Genomic DNA, 17,600 nt, shown 5'->3' on the forward strand with positions numbered 1-17,600 from the left:
GAAATATAGGGTGGGGGGAATCAAGTTGAAAAAATGCACAGAAAGAATAATGCGCTGCTCCATTACCCTGGATGCCATTGTCTTCGAAATTATTATATTATTATTATTAGTACGCGCTACCTAGTTAGGTTTCGCGAGCCTACAAATCTATCGTATAATAAACCGTACCGAAGCCGGATAAAAAATATACGCTACGTATTCGGTACGCCTAAGCGGCGTCTTCGCTGCGTGGTTCCGTCGCGTATCACGAATGGCTCTCACCAGCCAGACGTTCTTTGGGCGAGATTGGTCGCCTCCCTCCACGCCTCTAAGCCGGTGCAGCTCCTGGGTATGTGTGATTTCTAGGGGCGCGTGCGCCCCGTCAGCGCTGCGCGGGCGCATCGTCAGCGACGCTCCCTCTCGCGGAGGTCGTCGTGTAAGTCGGCTTCAGTATCCGGGGCAACCAGCCCGGGGCCCCTGTGCCCGCATCGCCTGCGCTTCGTGTTCGCTGCATTCTCGCTTGTGCTTCGTCCTCCCGTGCTTCCCGCGTCCCCTGTTCCTGTGCCGCGGCCTCCTCGCCCGCTCTAGCGAAGTGGGGGAGTAGGTTCTCCGCGATGAGCCACCGGGCCACCTTCTTGCTAAGCTGCGGCTGGTCTAGTAGCGCTGCTAACTCGCGGCTCCCGCGCGGCGGGCACTTACCGGCGTCGTGCCACATCTTTTCCCGGCTCGCTCTAAGTGCGTCGCAGTGGAGGAGGATGTGTTCCCCAGTCTCAAGGGCTTCCTCGCACCGACAGAGCGGCGACGTCACGCCGGGGGCGCCTATCTTGTAGAGGAGCGCGCGGGTGCTTAGTCGTCCGGTGCGTAGTTGGATGAGAATGGAGGACTCGAATTTCAGGAGGCCCTTGTGCCTTTTGATAGTCGCCGCGCGGTCTTCTGCGCATGGTCCGGCGCCCTGCGCTCGCGCAGCGCTCCAGCGGTCCTCCCACCCCTCAGCGAGTGCGATTTTGGGTGAGGACCCTCGGGTCCACGCGCGGAGTGCATCCGCTCGGTGCGTCAGGACCTCGTCAGGTTTCGGCAGTAGGTTGATCGCCGTTGAGTTCCGTTTCCGGCGTGCCCAGAGCGCGCGGTTTACGATACCCGCCGCTCGCGCGCACGCGATGCGTATAAGCTTCTCTTTATCCTTCCGCTCGATCCGTTCCTGGAAGCTTGCGGCGATATAGTTTAGGTGTAGGTCCAGGGGGGGACGCAGGCTTCAGCCTCAAGGTACTTTATAGGGGTTGATCGCGGCGCCCCACAGACAACGCGGAGGCACTCCGACTGTATCGATGCGAGTTCGCTGCTCGGGCCCGTCGCTTTCTTGCCGGTCCTTGGTGTGGGGGTGTGCCAGACGCTGGCGCCGTATGACAGGGCGCTACGTATTACCATAAGGTATATCTGCCGCGCGCGTGCGAGGCTACATCCCCACGTAGTCGCTGCTAGCCTCGTGAGCGCGAGGGTCTGGGACTTCATCTTCGCCTTCGTCCTTTTTATATGGCCCGTCCACCGGAGTTTCCTGTCCAGCCAGACGCCAAGGAACCTGGCCTCGTCGACCGGTTGTACCTCCACGCCGTCAAGGCGAACGCTCGTCGAAGGCGCCGCGTGTGCGCGTGTCATGTGCATGAGTTCGCTCTTCGCTGGCTCAAACGCCATCCCCATTTCCTCCGCCCAGACCTTGCAGGTAGTCCAGGCCCGTTCGAGGGCGCGAACGGTATCGGCCGGGTCCGTGCCGACGGCCATTAGGTTTGTGTCGTCGGCGTAGCCGACGATTACTAGCTGCGAGTGCGCGGCTAGTGCATCATATAGCGAGGAGATATAGAGCAGGAAGAGGACCGGGGATAACGGTGAGCCCTGGGGTACCCCGGCCCGAACAGGGAGGGGATCTGATGTAGCACCGTCGAAGCAGAGTTGCGCCGTTCGCGAGTCGAGGAAGCTGCGCACCCATCCGACTACCCACTGGGGGAATCCCTTTCGTCGGAGCACCTGGAGAAGCCTTATATGGTCCACCGTATCGAAGGCCCCCTTAATGTCGAGCTGAAGTAGCGAGACGAGGCCGCCTCGTGCCCACGTCGTATGCGCTACGTCGTGGACGAGCTTGACCGCGAGCTCAGTGGAGCGGCCCTCGCGGTTGCCCATCTGGCCTTGTGGGAGCAGAAGGTGCGTTTCCGCAGCGAGTGCGACTCGCTCAGTTAGTATCGCTTCAAGGAGCTTTCCAATTGTGCTAGTAAGCGAGATGGGCCGCCAGGCTGCTACCGTTCCCTTTTGCGCCTTCGTCTTTCCAGGCTTAGGTATAACTACTACGCGGGCGCATCGGAAGCGCTGCGGGAAATAGCTTAGTGCGAAGGAGGCGTCCGCGATGTATGCGAGTTCTTGGTGCAGCGGTGGTCCGCAGTGTAGGAGTAGGCCTGACGGGATAAGGTCAACCCCAGGGGCCTTCCACTGCGACGTCTTTTGGAGCTTCTGCGCTACGTCCTCGGTGCTCACCCGCCTCTCGATCTCGATGGATTTCTCCGGGGTAGGTCCCGGCTCATTAGCTCCGTGTGTGATAATAGGTGCTGGAAAGAATCGGGCCGCAAGAACCCCAGCCTTCTCCTCGTGCGTGCGCGCTAGTTGCGTATCGTCTGCGCTGCGCTGTAGGTCGGGGATTCTCCCAGAGTCTGCCGGGGCGGAGCTTCGGAGCCGCGCCCACTTCTCGAGAGCCCATATATCGCGGTCCCTTTCCGATGCGACAGCGAGCCAGTGGCGCCACCGCCTCGCCTGCGCGTCGCCGATCGTGGTCTTCTGGTTCCGTGTCGCGTCTTGCCACCTCTGCCAAGTATAGGGGCCGGGTCGTGCTGTATACTCTCTCCTGGCCGCCTTGGCCTTGTCGCATGCATCCTCCACCTCGGGTGACCACCAGTCCGCCCCCCGCCTTTAGATCGTGTGCGCTTCGGTACCGCCGCGTTCGCGACTTGTTCAAGTTGTAGGATTAGCCAGTCCACCCTGCTATCGAGTTGGGCGGGCGTGAGCAGCGGGGGCGGCATGCCCTCGAATCGTCGCTTCGCCTCGAGTTGGGCCATCTTCTTGTCGAGCATCTTCCAGTTCCATCCTTCCGGCTCCGGGCCCTGCGGGACCGCGGCTTCCGCGATGCGTATAAGCTGCGAACGGTGGTCGGACCCTTCAAGCCCTGCATCCCCCTCGAAGGCGACCCTGATGTCCCTGGAGGCCCACGTATGGTCAATCGTTGAATCCCTATGACCGTGGCGTTGTCGTGTGATTTCCCCGTAGGGCGTGGCTAGCTCGAGGCGCCAGCGCTGCGCGAACTCGAGGAGCGCGGCGCTGTGGATAGAGGTCCGGCCGTGCAAGTCCCAGAGCGGGTGGTGGGTGTTGAAGTCCCCTACGAGTACGTGCCGCCCACGCGGCGCCATCTCGGGGAGGTCGCGTAGTGGGCTGTCCCAGCTCTCCGGGTCCGTCTGGTTCGGGGAGTAGATGGACCATATATGTATCGCCGCGTTCTCGGCTCCGAAGGTAACGACGCACCAGTCGGTGCCCCCGCGCTGCGCCCACGTAGCTGGGTCGTGTCGTTTATGCACATATAGCGCCGCCCTGCCTCCCTCGTAGACCGCTATGTAGCGGCAGCGGCTGGGGCAGTAGACCCCCCCTGTGTCCCTGTTGGTCCAGGGCTCCTGTATCGCGATGACGTCGTACTCGGCGCGGCTTTCTAGCGCGAGCGCTGCGTTCTCTCTGCTTGCTGCGGTATTCCAGTATAGGACTGAGAGCTTCATGTTGATCGGGTTGAGCTCGTCTCCGGTGGTGCTGCGATCGATCCTCCATCGCCGCGCCTTCGCTTCGCGGGCGCAGTGAACATTGACGTTATGGCCCTTCGAAATTATCCTGCCAGGAAAAAAGCAAGAAGGTTGAAAAAAGAAAGAAGAAAAAAGGAAACAGGCAAAAAGAAGGCCAGAAACCCCCGAACTATCAAAATTCAGTAGAAAAAACAGCAGGGTGTCAGAAAGCCCAAGCAGACGGTGTACATCTCGACCACACTCCACCGGTTTAGACATCATCACTGTCCAGGAAGCCCTCAGCTTTATCAATGAGTACATCGCATTGGGCCAGCAAACTCATTCATTGAGTAGAAGCGCTTTTTTTTTCTTGCTTTCAAATCATACTTCTTTTCTTTTTTCCTTGGAAATGATATACCGGATAATTCTACACTTGAATCTTCGACCCAGCTGCATAGATCTTCAGTGTAGGCTAGAGGCGTCAACACCAATCTTGGCTGGAAGCCGCCATATCAGATGGCAGACATCGTGGCTGTAAGCGCTTTGATCCCATCCTAAAACTCACCTCATTCCCCTGTGATCACGCTGCTCAGTGTTAGGCTGCACCTACGCTTACTTATGAGGCAACGCAGCTCGGGGAGCGGTCCAGTGAGCATCAGTCTGGAAAGCCGGCGAGTAGCGGGCTGACATGAGCATAATCAGGCGGTTGCGCATGCCGGTCAGTGCCACTGCTAGTAGGAGCCCAAGTGGTAAGGACAACAAAGACCCCTTTCTTCTTCAGCGGACACCCTCGCCCTTAACCCGACTGAGATTGAGAAAAGTGAACTCAAGTCAGTGTGCAAGCAAGGTGTACACAGTATACTTTCCCAATTATGGAAAGGAAGAATATAATGAAAAGGGTTTCAAGAGCAATGAAATCAGCAATTGACAAACCCCCTATGAGGAAACAGTCAGAATGACGCCGTGGGAGCTAGATAGTAATTGAAAAAGCAAACAAGTGCGCTGTGCTATTTGCGTGACCAGCATGGATTTGACCCAGGACTCAGGGAGCAACAGTGCTGGTGTAGCGTTTAATGACAACACAGGGGGCAAGCCAAGAGGTTGTGTTGCGGAAATGCTTCTCAAGTGGTTGGCTTGAAACCATCCCGAAAACAGCTTTGTTAGCGACCTCAAATGGACAGGGGCATTATCAATCAAGGAAGCATGGCACATATGACTCAGGGTTGAGAGACAGACTTCTGGTCCACTACCTCTGGCAGATTCAGTCACCACATGGCTTCGAAAAACTCTCGGGCATGTTGAGCAATGTAAGGGAGTCGTCCTTGGGTTGCTTCGCTCTGACCACACGCCACCTTAGCACGTCGACCTCGTTCTGGAGACATGTGTGTGGTCGGGGCAGATTGACCCGGTCCCGGACTGCGGGCCGTGCCTACGTCTGTGTCGGCTCGAAAAATAACGTTGAACATGTCAGTCTCATGCGCGATAGCAATACGTGCACAAATATGACTAGAAAAACGAAGGCTGGCCAGTCTGTTAGTCAGACGCATGCAGTGAGGTGAAGATCGGGGTGATCGGGTGCATAAGCGTGTGACTTCAAGGCTGGGGCTCAATGGGAAGGGTGTGAAGACGGTGCGAACTCTGTATGAGCCGTGCTTGAGTGGCGTGGAAATAATCATGTCATTTGGGTTGTGGAGGGATTGGTCCAGGGGCTCGTCAAGGGGGAGCCGAGGAAGCAGGAGAAATGCGGGATGCTGGTTGCGGAAACGAGCCAAGAGGCGACGCAGTAATGAAATTCGTGATACTGCTTGACAAGTACAAAATGAGGCGGCGCTCATTCAAGCTGCCTATGCCCCGAGCACGCAAGACGCGGACACATGTCCGCTTCTCCGAAGTGCCCGATCTATAAACTTATGACCGAACTCGGCAAGGCTGGCCAGAGTTCTCCATCAGAGGTGCGGAAAACACAATTGCAATCCCGAGTACAACTCGTAAAAGGGACTTGGGGGCGTGATTGCAGCTCGAAACGGTTGCTAGACTGGCGCCAGTCGGTGTGGGATTCGTAGCTTATTGGCGAGAAGAGTCATTCTCGGAAGCCGCAGGGAAGGGTGGGTATGCTTCAGGAAAGGCTGGACGGGACTTCGCACTGAAGCAGTCGATCGCCGTGTTGCTCACCATCGCGGTAACAAACCCCACAAACTCAAACGCTCGCGTGACGAGGTCGACTCTTGACCTGGGTCGCGGACTTCCGCATGCTTGACCGCAAGCAAATACTCGGCTATAGCCTTTCGTCTGTTTCGCAGACTCTGCTTTGTGGCCTGTCGGTGATCAATGCAACAGCTTGTCAAGTTGGACCTCAAGGTGTACGCCGCTGTCCAGGCTCATGGTTCCTGCTGGTAGGCAGAACAGAATTACTGGCACTAGCCATGCTCATGCCCACGCTCCAGGTCGTTGGTTTGAAATACCCTGGAGAACCCGGGCAGTCGAAGCCGTCGACAGTGGTTGATTAGCTATACCCAAAACATCGTTAGCAAGCGGGACACAGTCAAAACGCAAATAAGTGTGCCGCCTACATTCGTCCATCAGCGCGCAGTTGCACAATTGCCTTGACAACTTGCATATCTTCATGGTCTTTATCGTTGAGGATCAGTCTCTGCTTGAGCGTCATACGACCCTTGTTCATGTTGCGTTCCTCAAGGGCACTCGCGCGAACCGCCGGGTCGTGGACAAATCGGCACTTATCCTTTTTGCCGCAATTCCCTCCAGTCGCGTAGTACTTGCAATGTGTGGTAGGATCTGCACGACTGGCGGGATTTCCCCCAGCAGGGGCGTTGGGGGTCTTTCTGATTGACATAGACTCGGGGGCTTCGTCGTCTGTATCAGAATCCTCGTCGTCGTCGATGCGCATATCATCGCCTTCGTCGTTGGCCTCGCGCTTACGCTTCTCCAGCTTCCGCTCAACACGCTCAAGTTGTCTGCGGAGCTTTTCCGCCTTCTCCACCATTGGATCGACCTTTGGAGCAGCAGTTTTGGCCGCAGCGGCCTGCTCGGCCTTCTTCGCGTCTTCGCTAGCCTTCTTCTCGGCAACACGAGCTTTTGTCGGATAATTGGCCTTGCGGGCGGCAATCCAGGCGGTCATGTCGGGGATACTGTGACATGGTCAATATCTGAAGAGGATGGTGCAGGAATAGGGATACGTACTTTGGCACTTCCTGGCCTAGATAGTCCTGCATGTAGGCCTCATCATCCTCAGGTCCTTCGTCCGACTGATTGCCATCACCAGGTGTCAAGCCGAGCGTGTTCGTCTTCCTCTTCTTCTTTTTCGTGTTCGTATGATCTGCTTTCTGGTGCTGGGCGCGGTCTCCTTGTTGGCGTTGCCCGTTCGGGCGAGCCTTGTCGTTGGAATTGTTTGAGGGCCGATTCTTGTTGTTGTCCCTGTTGTTATTGTTGTGCTTGTGGCCCCCGCGACCTCGATTGTTGTGCCCGTGTTGAGACTGCGGTCTGCCGCCATAGGACTGATGCACCGGTGCCGGAAGATTTGGTAGCGAGGACTGCTGGAATGTCGAAGGCGGGAAAGGAGGTGCGTAGCTGTTTCCGGGCCTCGGTGGATCAGTCGGCTTGTCAAATCCCATACGTATTGGAGGTCCCATTGAGTTGAACTCAGGTTTGGGCACTCCACGACCACCGTGATGCCCGTCGCGGCCCCCTCTAGCCGACTGGGAAGGGTATGGCTGCGCCCCTCCACTCCATGGTTGCTGAGACGAGTATTCATGCGGGTTTGATGGATAACCTTGACCATATGGGGAAGCAGCGGGCTGGCTCGGGTATGGTGGTTGATAGGGTTGGGGGACTGCATTGTACGGCTGCGGCGCGTAGTTTGGATGATAGTTGGATGCAGGAAGCGGAGGACTCGCATGATGTGGTATCGCAGGACCTCCTTGCGGCGCGCCTGACCAGTATCCATTTGGCGGTTGTGCCCCGTAAGCCGGTGACGGGTTTGCTGTCTGGGCATAGCTCGACGTATCGTGGTATGCTTGTCCATAATCGCGGCGGCCCTGATTGTGGTGGTATCCTCCGCCACGGCCCCTGCCGTGTCCAGATCCCCCATGACCACCGCGTTGTTGGTGATGCCCTTGGTAGCCCTGGCTCTGGCCGTACGCAGGGTACGTCGTCGAGGGAGCTGCGCTTGGGGGTGGCGGGGGCGGAGGCGGCCCGTATGGGTAGTTGCTCATCTTGACGTGAGGCGGCTTGTTGGCCAAGATTGTTTGCACTATGTCGAGATGGCTACGCAGCCATAAGTGTCGGCGTCAAAGGATGGGAAATAGAGGCTTGGAGAAGGCGCAGCACCGAGGTTGACGAAGGGCAAGCTCGACCAGGAGCACACGGGAGGATTCGAAATAAACTTTGAAGCAGACAGGGAGTCGCCTGCTGACCGACGGAGGGCAAGGATGCTGACTCTTATGAAGGCGTGCGCACGTCCACAGGACGCGGCCGAAGCTGGGACCTCCGTTCTGCTGCAGATCAAGCCGGGACCGGATGTATCTACCTATGCGCGTGGACCAATAGCTTTGTGCCTGGATCCAATGATTGTTGCCGCTCCACACAGCTGGCTCCGTCACGCAGTGGTTTGGCTTGGAACGGCTGATTGCAAGAGAACGAAAGCAGGCGGAGGCATGGATGGACGGCTAGCTCGAGCCTCGAGGCGCTTCAAAACAGGGTCGGCCGTGTGTAGAGGCCCCTAGCCTCGCTCTCAGCCAGGGCTTTGACATGCCAAGCGCCGACCGCCGGCGCGCCCTGATTGGTCCTAGCTCGCGCGAGTCGGGAAGCTGCGACACGGCAAGAGCGCAGGAGTGGGGTCTAGCATTGAGACAGACCCTGGCAGCTGCACCTTCCATACGACCTCGACATGGCGCCTTGCAGTGCGATGCTCCCAAGATCTCGTCACTGTGCGCTAGTACCAATCTAGAGGAGCCCCACTAAATCTTTTTCAAACGACGACGACGGCGTGCAACACCAAATCACATCGCAGACGCCGAGTACGGTACCGGGACTTCAGAAACGACCAGAGCACATGTGCCTTTTTGAACTCGTCTGGTCACCGGCCACTTGAGATACTCCTAGTCTATCGGCAGTTGCGCGGTGGAAACGCATCGTCAGTGCATCGATTCCCCAGCGGCAGACTGAGGCTGCGGGCCTACTCGAAGCTGCAACTGACTCCAAGCGGCAGGCTACCCAGGATCAACTTTCACACAAGCACACAGGGTGGCTCTAGAGGCGCAGACGTCACCAGGACGCCGTAATGTTCATATTAGTAGGCAAAATTACCCTACACCAATCGGCTTATGTGCACCCCAACACAGCATACTCACAAGAGCATCAAACTAGACCAAGATCGCCGACTTGGTGCAGATCAAGCCCTCCGAGTTCTCAAAGGCCAGCCGCGTCGCCATCGAGGACAACATCAACGCAAAGTACGCCAACAGGGTCATCCAGAAGATTGGCCTCTGTATATGTATGTACGACCTGCTCTGGGCCTCGGAGGGGCTTATCGGCCACGGCACGGGCATGGTCAACGTCAATGGTGGGTATTTCGATCTGACGGGGGACTCGGTCACAGGCTCTTATGGATCTCATGCAAGCTGACTGGGTTCGTGTTGTAGTTGAGTTCCGTCTCATGGTCTTCAGACCCTTCAAGGGCGAGACGCTGCTCGGCAAGATCAGCAGCGCCACGCCAGAGGGCATTCATGGTATGTTGGCTTGCGCGCGATAGTGATGACTGTGGTGACAAGGCTAACGAGCGAAACCTTGTAGTCCGCACGGAGTTCTTTGAAGAGATATTCGTGCCATACAAGGAGTTGCCGGAGAACACGGAGTTGTGAGTATGCCCCAAACTTCAGGAAGAAACCTTGCATGTGGACTAACCCAATCCCAAAAAGTGATCACAATGAGCAGGCGTGGACATGGATCGTTGACGAGGAGCGCATGTACTATGACAAGAACGAAATGGTGCGGTTACAGGTGATTGACGAGGCGTGGAACGACCAGATCCCTGATAGTGCTGAGCAGGAGGCCGTCGACAAAGCCAAGAAGGTCTCTCCCTACAGCGTTACGGGCAGCATGCTCAAAGAAGGTCTCGGCGTGTGTCTTTGGTGGGAATGAGAGAGATATTGACGACAAGGTGTTTGGTTGTGTGGGAAACTTTAGAAACATATGCATGATATGGCGTTCACGGTTAAGGAGTAGCCACATATTCGCACAAGGCTTCCCTGGAATATACTTCTATTGACGTTTCGCGCAGCACTCATATACTTGGCTTGTGCTGCTACATTCAGACTTGACTAAATGCCTGCGAGCAGGCGATCCTCAACGTCGTCGAGGACGGAGTAGTGGGCGATCACAGCCAAGTTCTCGGCCTCGCCCTTGAACTGCTTGTCGGGGTCATTGCCCGGACCAAACATGGCAGGGTTCACACCCCCTCCCTGCATCTGCATTTGCTGGGCCATCTGGCTAGCGGCTGATAGAGAGAAGTATTAGTATGCTGTTGCCGCTTTTTATTATTGCACTGTTGTAAACTCACCAGCCTCACTTCCGAGAAGAAAGTTGAATACACTCTGCAGACCAAAGTAGCACAGAAAGTACCAGCTGATACTGCTCATCCACCGCGGGTCCATCTCCTTGGTCGCAACACCGGCCTGGAGCATGCTCTTGAACTTGACGGTCAAGGGGAAGGGCAGCTTAAGGACTACAAAGCCGCTGAAAAAGGCATTGATCCAGCTCATGATGAGCGTGTTGGGAATCATCATGGCCATTTGGTTCTTCATAGGGCCCATCATGCCCTCCATCGCGTTAGGGTCCGACATGGGGTTGGGAGGCGGCTGGCCGGCCTGGTCCGGGTTCTTGAGGAAGGCACCGTTTTCGTAGGCGGTGGTGAGGTAGTCGCGGCGAGCGCGGAACGAGGGTGCTGAGAGCGCGTGGAAGTTGGACCGCGCAGCGATGCCGTGCAGCAGCGCCCGTTGCTCTTTCATCGTCTTGACGTCAGGTTTCTTTGGGGCCGAGGCCAGCATCACCGTGACGTAGTGCCGCAGGATGCCGGTCAGGATCATGACCACCGTAATGGGCAGGAGAATCCAGTAGCTGTGGTTTCGAGGCGCGTGTTGGTCAGCGAAATGGCCTGCGACGAATCAGGCACTGCTACAGCTACCAGTGTAGAAGTGAAGCTTACAAGAGCTGCGGATCACGATTGATCGTCTGCGCCGGAAGTTCTGCCATGTTGATAGGCTTTGCTGCCAGCTTGTGCACGGCGTGGGCAATGTTGTCGTGCTGTTGAGGCGCAGTATTAGCTGCAGTCGTTGATTGAGCGGGGGAGCATTCAAGTGCAAGGACGATGTGAGGTTGGTCGGGGCCGTCCAGTTGCTGCTGATGGTGAGCTCCCACTTATGTAATCATGCACTACCAGGACCTTGAAGCCACCTTGCGCACGCGCACTTGCTGACCCCACACTCTGAAGCTCGTTGTCCCTGACGGGCGTTGCTAAATGTCATGAGGCTTGATCAACACCAGACACTGAGCATTACGCAGTTGCATCTCTCTCATTTTGGCTGCCTTCCTGCACTGCAATTCCACGGGATCTTTTCCACTCCTGTACAGCATACTTGAAATCCAGCCTAATTGGCAACCTCACAACACAATGGCGTCGCAAGAACGGATATCGGTGCACAACCTCGCCGGTACGCCCCAATTCCCTACGTACCCGCCAAGCTTCATTTGTACTGACATTCTACCGCCTACGCCTAGATCTCAAGAACACCTCGGACGATGCCATACCAAACTACCTCAACTCCCTCAAGTTCAAGCAGGACCACACCCTGACGGATACGCGCCTGGCCCTGGGCTACGGCGCCTTCGTCCTCGCGGCGGCATGCTTCGGCTGGGACTACAAGTTTGGGTTCGAGAACACGAAGCTCTACACGGCCGTCGCAGTGGGCGTGTACGCTCTGCTTAATGCCGTGCTGACGTACTGGATCACCATGGTTGAGAAAGGCATCGTATACCAGGCCACGACGCCGGATGGCGGCAAGGTACGTTTTCTGCCTCCGCATGCCCACTGTCGGAAGTGACAGACAGTGCTTGCCAGAATGGTCCAAGAGTCAGGCCGCTAACATTTCTCACAGATCACAATAAGCACCTCCACGACGAAGAATGTACCAATCTACAACATGACCATCACCGTGACCCCCAAGGGCAGCAAATCCGCCTCGTCGTCCAAGATAGAAATCAAGCGCTCCTTCACCGAGTGGTTCGACTCGGCAGGCCACTTCATAGCGCTGCCCTTCCAGACCATACTCGCCACCGCCGTGCCCGTCATTGGCCAGGCCGATCCCAAGCGCGTGGCCTCTGCTACTTCTGCTGCTGCAACCGACAACACGAACGGTGTCTCCGAGGACCTCCTCAGCGCCGCGGACCCGGCAGTTCTCGACGCCCTGCTGGCTTCTCAGCAGACTTCTGCGTCAGGCTCAGACGTCGCGGCGGGGGCAAAGAAGGCCAAGGGCAGGAAGAAGGCGTAGAAGCAATGTTGGGGGATTTGATACTGCAGGCAACATTGTGCGCAGTCATGCTGGAGACAAGATTGGGCAAATCTCGTTGGACCTTTAACTCATGCTGTGCAAAATAGGCACGGAACACGAGAACTTATGAGACCTTAGTACCAAGTCAATAGCAGAGAAGTGGTCGTTCCACGAGCGAGGTCATGCCGCGCCAGTAAAGACAGCCTCACACAAAAGCGTCCATATGATGGGAAGTTGCGCTGTGGGAGGATGTCGTGTGCACGAGACTTGTTTACTTCTACACTGTATATACGCACAATCCAACACACATCTTCACTATCCGCAAGAGTGTCCACCACCAAATCTCGTACCACCACAGCCGTTCCCTTTACCACGGCGCTTTCATCCCTGCCGCATTTCTCATATGGAACTAGTTCAGCGCCTCCCAGACCTGCCTGGCCGCAAGCGCCAGACGCCGTATCTCGCGGACGGGGTCCCCGCATGCGTGCGACAAGGGCCGCAGGAGTTGTTGTCTGTGCGGCAGGCACAGCGAAGCCTCAAACGTGGCCGGCAGCTTGCAGAGGATGAGGAGGTTGAGTCTCCGGCAGTTATCTGTCACAATGAGGAGGTCTGTGTTAGTAGCCACTCGAAGGTAACCAAACATGGTAGGCTTTGGGGCTCCAATGGTCCACCAGTGTGAACTAGCAAAAGACGAAAGGGAAAGTTGTACATACCTCGTTTAGGGTCCCGTTTTCCGTGCCGCCCCAGAGACTGCGCCTCCTTGAAGTATCTCGCCTGTAGAAGGGTAGCATTCTTGACCAGGCCGCCAAGGTGCTCCTTGAGCACAGATGGATCTTTCTCCAGGATGGTCAGGAGCACGCCCAAGGCGGCCGCGATCCCATCGTGAGTGAGCGTCGGCATCTTGCTGACGAGAATCCTCACGACCTGCACAGCGTCGGCTGCGTAGTGTTCATATTGCAGATGCTGCAGAATGCACAAGATCGAGACGGATCTGGCGATGCCGATATCCTCCACTCTCGGGTCCTTCTCCACGACCTCGCGCGCAGGGAAGCACTCGGGGTAGTACGGCTGTACTGCCTGGTGGTAGATCCACTGCTCACTGAGCCGCTTACGCACGGCGTGATTCTCGGCTGCCAGGCACTGCTTCGGGCTCACGAGCAGCGCAAAGTAGGGCGCCAAGTAGTGGCCGTAGAGTTCGTTTCGTATGGCTTCTTTGCAGACGACTTGCAGAAGCTCGTTCTCTGCCGGATTTCCTTGGAATCGGGCCGTGTCGCCGGCAAGGTAGTGGAGGATGCTGCAGAATGCCCGTACTTGCCACCATGGATCTCCGTATACGTCAACCTCGCTGGCGATGATGTCGTGATAGCTTCGCAAGATCGCCCGCTGTAACCGCAGTCGCTCTGCACTCCGCTCCTGGCCCTTGGGCTGGTACTTATTCGAGAGCAAAGCAAACGTGTTGTCCATGGCTCCCCGCGTCGTGAGCGTCATCTTGGTCAGAGGTTGAGTGAGGTGTCGGAAGAGGTTCTCCAACGCAGCGTTATGACGCTAAATCTATGTCAGTCTCGGCTGCGCGAGTGCAATTAATACAAAGAGAAATATTACCTACCTGCTCGTTGATTGCGCCAGGATACAGGCCTTGAAGAATTCCCATAGCTAAGGGTACTGTTCTAAACTCATTGAGCGGGCTAAATGTCATGGTGCCGGCATCTGTTGCTGGCACATCATGGAATAAGGTGAAGGCCTTTTCGTCCAAGGATAAGGCAATCTGCTCGTCTTGTGACAAGTCTCGTACCACAGTGCAAGCTAGCAGACCGAGGTGATGCAGATACATGTCCTGATTCTTTGCCGTGTAGCTCTGAGTCTCGGGCGCTAGCCCGACAAGCAGCCTACCCGAGCCATCATCATTCGTCTGCTGCTCTATTCGCGTGAAGCTGAGGTATAGTTGCCGCACGACCACCAGATAGAAGGCCAATAATTGGGTATATGTACTGGCTGGTTCGACAAGCGACTCTGGCCATTGCAGTGAGTTTGGCGCTCTCAGATCTGGCGAGGACACCAAGGCAGCCATGGCTGTCTCAAACTGGCTGAACCATTCCCGAGTGATGGTCTGTTTCTGAGGCTGCGCAATGCCTGTCTTTGCCAGGACTTGTAATGATTTTGTCACATTCAGGTGAATAGAAGAGATGAATGCAGAGACCAGCTCTTGTTTGACTGGCCCAGGCTGCTTGGAATCCTTCAAGGCTGTCGATAATCCCTGCAAGAGGGTGTATGTACATGCTCGAGCAGTTGTAAGAATGATGGAGTCGGAAGCAGATTCTGAGCATACGATATCTGAAAGTGTCGAAGCAGCAATTTGGATATCCGGGGCAAGTTTTGGCGGCGCCTCGCCCGTAGCCAGTGTTGACTCGACTGTCGTCAGGAATATCAACAGAACTTGTTGGAATCCCTCTGGAAATTGTGGGACGGCCTTTGTCAAAGCCGCCGCCGCCGATTCTTGCAGGGCATCTTGCATTGGATCTGACGAATCTGCTTGGAAGAATGGCACGTCCGTCAGTGGACAGACGATCGCGGGCCGTGATAGATATTCGAGAATCAGAATACATGTGCTATCGGTACACAAACGCTTCGTCGGGTCGCTCGATGTCCGCTGGGCAACCAGGCTAGCCATGCCGTCCATCAACTTCTTGAACAGAGCATTCTTTTCGTTGATTTGGGCATCGCTGCTGAGGTTCTCCTCCCATAAGCGTTGGTATACACCAGAAAATAGACTGTCTCCAAAAACGTCGTCCGTTGATGAAGACGTGCGACTGCTCTCGGGATACTCAAGGTGTGTCCGAACCAGAAGCAACGAGTTCACGACTGTCAGAAGGTCCTGCTGATGACTTGACGACTTGGGGTCCCTAAGTGTACTCTGCAGGAGGGACATTGACTGTGAAACGGCAAGGTCGAACGAAGCCATGCTGGCACCAGAAATGGAGACAAGCAAACGACCAGCTTGAGTGGCGTACGTCGGGTTCGTCAGGTCATCCGAGAGATCTTGCCATGCTGTGGCGAAGAAGGAAGAGAGATCATTGCCGTCAAGTCTGCGTGTCAAGGCAGCGATAGTCTTCAGGGTGGCTTCCACTATGTCGGCGACCTCTCCATTGCGTACTTCATACTTGAGCGAGCTCCATATGCTATCCACATAAGGCACCACACTCTGCTGGGGCTGTGTGTACTGTGCCAAACACGCCTCCAATGTCTGCAAGATGTCCACTTTGACCGCAACAGTGACCGCATCTCCTTGGTCGAGCTTTCCGAGAAGGAAGGGAATCGTCAGGCTAGCCAGACGGTGGTTGGCAGAAAAGCAGGCGCGGACGGCACGCTTAAGATCATCAGCCGTGATGCCAGAAGGGGTGGTTGAGGCTCGCAGGGAGATCGGAAAATATGCCGAGAAGGCCTTGAATGTTGCCTCTAGCATCTCTGTGGACGGCGAGAATGATTGGATGAACGTTTTGAGGATGGAGAACCAGATCATGAGATTTTTTGGATCTCGTTCGCTCCTGCAAAGGTCCAGTAGTCCGGTCATAAAACCAGAACCCTCGCCATGGCGTGTAGTGAGATCGCCGACAACTGTCTCATCTGTGAAGAAGCCGTTGAAGAGCTCAAAAAGTTCCAGACGAGTGGTAGGCGTCTGCAATTTGAAGTCGTCTCCGAGCTTGCTTACACTGAGGATGATGTCGCTCGCAAGCGCGGGGTGGAAGGCCTTCATCTGTGTGAGCTGCCTCAGTGCCTTTGCTGAAGCAGCTACGCCGGCCCGGTGGTCGCTGGAGAAGAGCGAGCCGAAAAAGGTGGCGAGCAGCTTGACCTGGTCCGCCCTGAGAGTGTCTCGGCTGAGGACCTCGAGGGTGCTGGCGAGGAAGTCGAGGGCTGAATCATTGATCAGTGGGATGTTGTGTGAGCCATGTCACGAGCAGAGGTCCTCACCTTTGGCCCTAGAGATGAGATCCTGGTCGAGGCCTGTGCCGTCATCCATGCGGTCGCCCGAGCCAGCGGCTGGCGAGATCCAACGATTTATGGAAGACACCCACTGCCCTACCAGGATGCGGTTGTTTGTCGAGCTCTGGATCAGAGAAGCTGCGTCGGACGCCGCAGTCGCCTCGGCCGACTTGTCTACAGCCAAGACATACTGAAGGGCCAGCTCGTCAAACCTGGAGCCGGCCATGGCGGCGCACCCGAGCAGACCGGCCGCTCTTCCTCTGCCGGACGGGTTGGCTGGGGGGCTCTCAGGAATGCTGTTGACTGCGTAGGCTGCTTGAGATGCTTGCGACGAAGGGATTCCGGCCCAGGTGTAGAGTATGGCTGTCAAAAATGCCTTGATTTAATCTGATATCGGCTGCACGGTGGTCTTGGAGATGGTGGACGAGAATGCCGGCAGAGGCCCGGCAGCGTCAAGAGCTCCGATCCGGCGGCGCTGGAGGTGTTGGTCCTCCAGGAGGAGGGGCACGCCGATTGGTGGGTACTTACCCAGCGCTACAGGGCAGTCAGGCAGTCAGGCAGTTACGGCCAAATTCACCCAGGCTTCGTGCATGCAGCCAGAGCCGCCTAGTAGATGACAGAGTATCGCGGGAACCCTTTTCTATATGCAAAAATCCTCGCGAGCGAGATTTAGGTACGGGCTTGATGATCACGACAAAGAGCAACGAAAGGAGCGTATCCAACACCTGCAACCAGTGACGTCGCTCCGTCGCATTGGAGGGTCCCCCCTGCCACCATGCCGAAATCGGCAAGCGGGGCAGCAGCCGCGCGCTCACAATGGAGGGGCTCCCAGAATATTTTTTCTGCCTTTCTCCAGGGCTGGCACTTTGGCATGTCTTTCCGCCGTCCCGCTCATCGGTGCACGCGTGACCGAGTCGTGGGCCTTTTTTTTTTTTCTTCCCTTGGTTGACGGCGCCGTTTCAGCCCGGAAGACGGGTCCGGGACCCTGTCTTGCCTGTCTTGCCTAAGCCTTGTGGCCAATGGAATCCCCTCTCCTCCCACCTGGTGGCCCTGCTTCCGTAGATCGCTGTAGATTTGCTGCTTCTTTCTTCTCTTCGCGGTTGTCCCGGTGCTGGTTCGCCGCGCGCCTCTCTTGCATATCGTCCCTTGTGCTCTCGTCACGTCACTTGACCTCACCTCATCCAAGCCTGTCGTCGCTGGTGAACGATTGCCCTATCTTTCCCCCCTCGTCAAGTCGACAGATCGTGTTCCCTGTGAGTAACGCTGTGCGGCCCCTCTCTAA

At 56.4% G+C, this 17,600-nt stretch overlaps 6 protein-coding genes across 6 annotated transcripts; 2 read left to right on the forward strand and 4 right to left on the reverse strand.

The window, feature by feature from the left end:
• Positions 1 to 4,875: 4,875 nt before the first annotated feature.
• On the reverse strand, positions 4,876 to 6,002 carry B0I36DRAFT_159077 (uncharacterized protein). Its single transcript, XM_046148633.1, has 2 exons — positions 5,952 to 6,002; positions 4,876 to 5,842 (listed from the first exon to the last, which is right to left on the reverse strand). The coding sequence occupies exon 2, from the start codon at positions 5,612 to 5,614 to the stop codon at positions 5,045 to 5,047; it is 570 nt and encodes a 189-aa protein (XP_046009698.1). The 5' UTR covers positions 5,615 to 5,842; positions 5,952 to 6,002; the 3' UTR covers positions 4,876 to 5,044.
• Positions 6,003 to 6,345: 343 nt separating this feature from the next.
• On the reverse strand, positions 6,346 to 8,008 carry B0I36DRAFT_352332 (uncharacterized protein; the record flags this gene model as incomplete). The annotated part of the gene is made up of 2 exons (XM_046157098.1): positions 6,346 to 6,925; positions 6,978 to 8,008. 2 exons carry the CDS (start codon positions 8,006 to 8,008, stop codon positions 6,346 to 6,348), a joined length of 1,611 nt encoding a protein of 536 aa, XP_046009699.1.
• A 770-nt stretch (positions 8,009 to 8,778) lies between these two features.
• B0I36DRAFT_330734 (RNA polymerase III subunit Rpc25-domain-containing protein) lies at positions 8,779 to 10,072 on the forward strand. Its single transcript, XM_046154879.1, has 5 exons — positions 8,779 to 9,087; positions 9,162 to 9,357; positions 9,437 to 9,523; positions 9,588 to 9,651; positions 9,713 to 10,072. Exons 1-5 carry the CDS (start codon positions 9,076 to 9,078, stop codon positions 9,933 to 9,935), a joined length of 582 nt encoding a protein of 193 aa, XP_046009700.1. The 5' UTR covers positions 8,779 to 9,075; the 3' UTR covers positions 9,936 to 10,072.
• B0I36DRAFT_330738 (integral membrane protein DUF106-domain-containing protein) lies at positions 10,073 to 11,168 on the reverse strand. Its single transcript, XM_046154880.1, has 3 exons — positions 10,999 to 11,168; positions 10,354 to 10,910; positions 10,073 to 10,290 (listed from the first exon to the last, which is right to left on the reverse strand). The coding sequence occupies exons 1-3, from the start codon at positions 11,043 to 11,045 to the stop codon at positions 10,115 to 10,117; spliced, it is 780 nt and encodes a 259-aa protein (XP_046009701.1). The 5' UTR covers positions 11,046 to 11,168; the 3' UTR covers positions 10,073 to 10,114.
• A 114-nt stretch (positions 11,169 to 11,282) lies between these two features.
• B0I36DRAFT_294539 (microsomal signal peptidase 25 kDa subunit-domain-containing protein) lies at positions 11,283 to 12,579 on the forward strand. The gene is made up of 3 exons (XM_046151818.1): positions 11,283 to 11,503; positions 11,571 to 11,854; positions 11,948 to 12,579. The coding sequence occupies exons 1-3, from the start codon at positions 11,464 to 11,466 to the stop codon at positions 12,338 to 12,340; spliced, it is 717 nt and encodes a 238-aa protein (XP_046009702.1). The 5' UTR covers positions 11,283 to 11,463; the 3' UTR covers positions 12,341 to 12,579.
• Positions 12,580 to 12,598: 19 nt separating this feature from the next.
• Positions 12,599 to 16,705, reverse strand: B0I36DRAFT_159126 (Dos2-interacting transcription regulator of RNA-Pol-II-domain-containing protein). The gene is made up of 4 exons (XM_046148634.1): positions 16,307 to 16,705; positions 13,947 to 16,249; positions 13,054 to 13,885; positions 12,599 to 12,931 (listed from the first exon to the last, which is right to left on the reverse strand). Exons 1-4 carry the CDS (start codon positions 16,542 to 16,544, stop codon positions 12,750 to 12,752), a joined length of 3,555 nt encoding a protein of 1,184 aa, XP_046009703.1. The 5' UTR covers positions 16,545 to 16,705; the 3' UTR covers positions 12,599 to 12,749.
• Between the last annotated feature and the right edge of the window lie 895 nt (positions 16,706 to 17,600).

This window comes from Microdochium trichocladiopsis (assembly GCF_020744255.1).
Source record: "Microdochium trichocladiopsis strain MPI-CAGE-CH-0230 chromosome Unknown B0I36scaffold_8, whole genome shotgun sequence".
Classification (NCBI taxonomy): Eukaryota; Fungi; Ascomycota; class Sordariomycetes; order Xylariales; family Microdochiaceae; genus Microdochium; species Microdochium trichocladiopsis.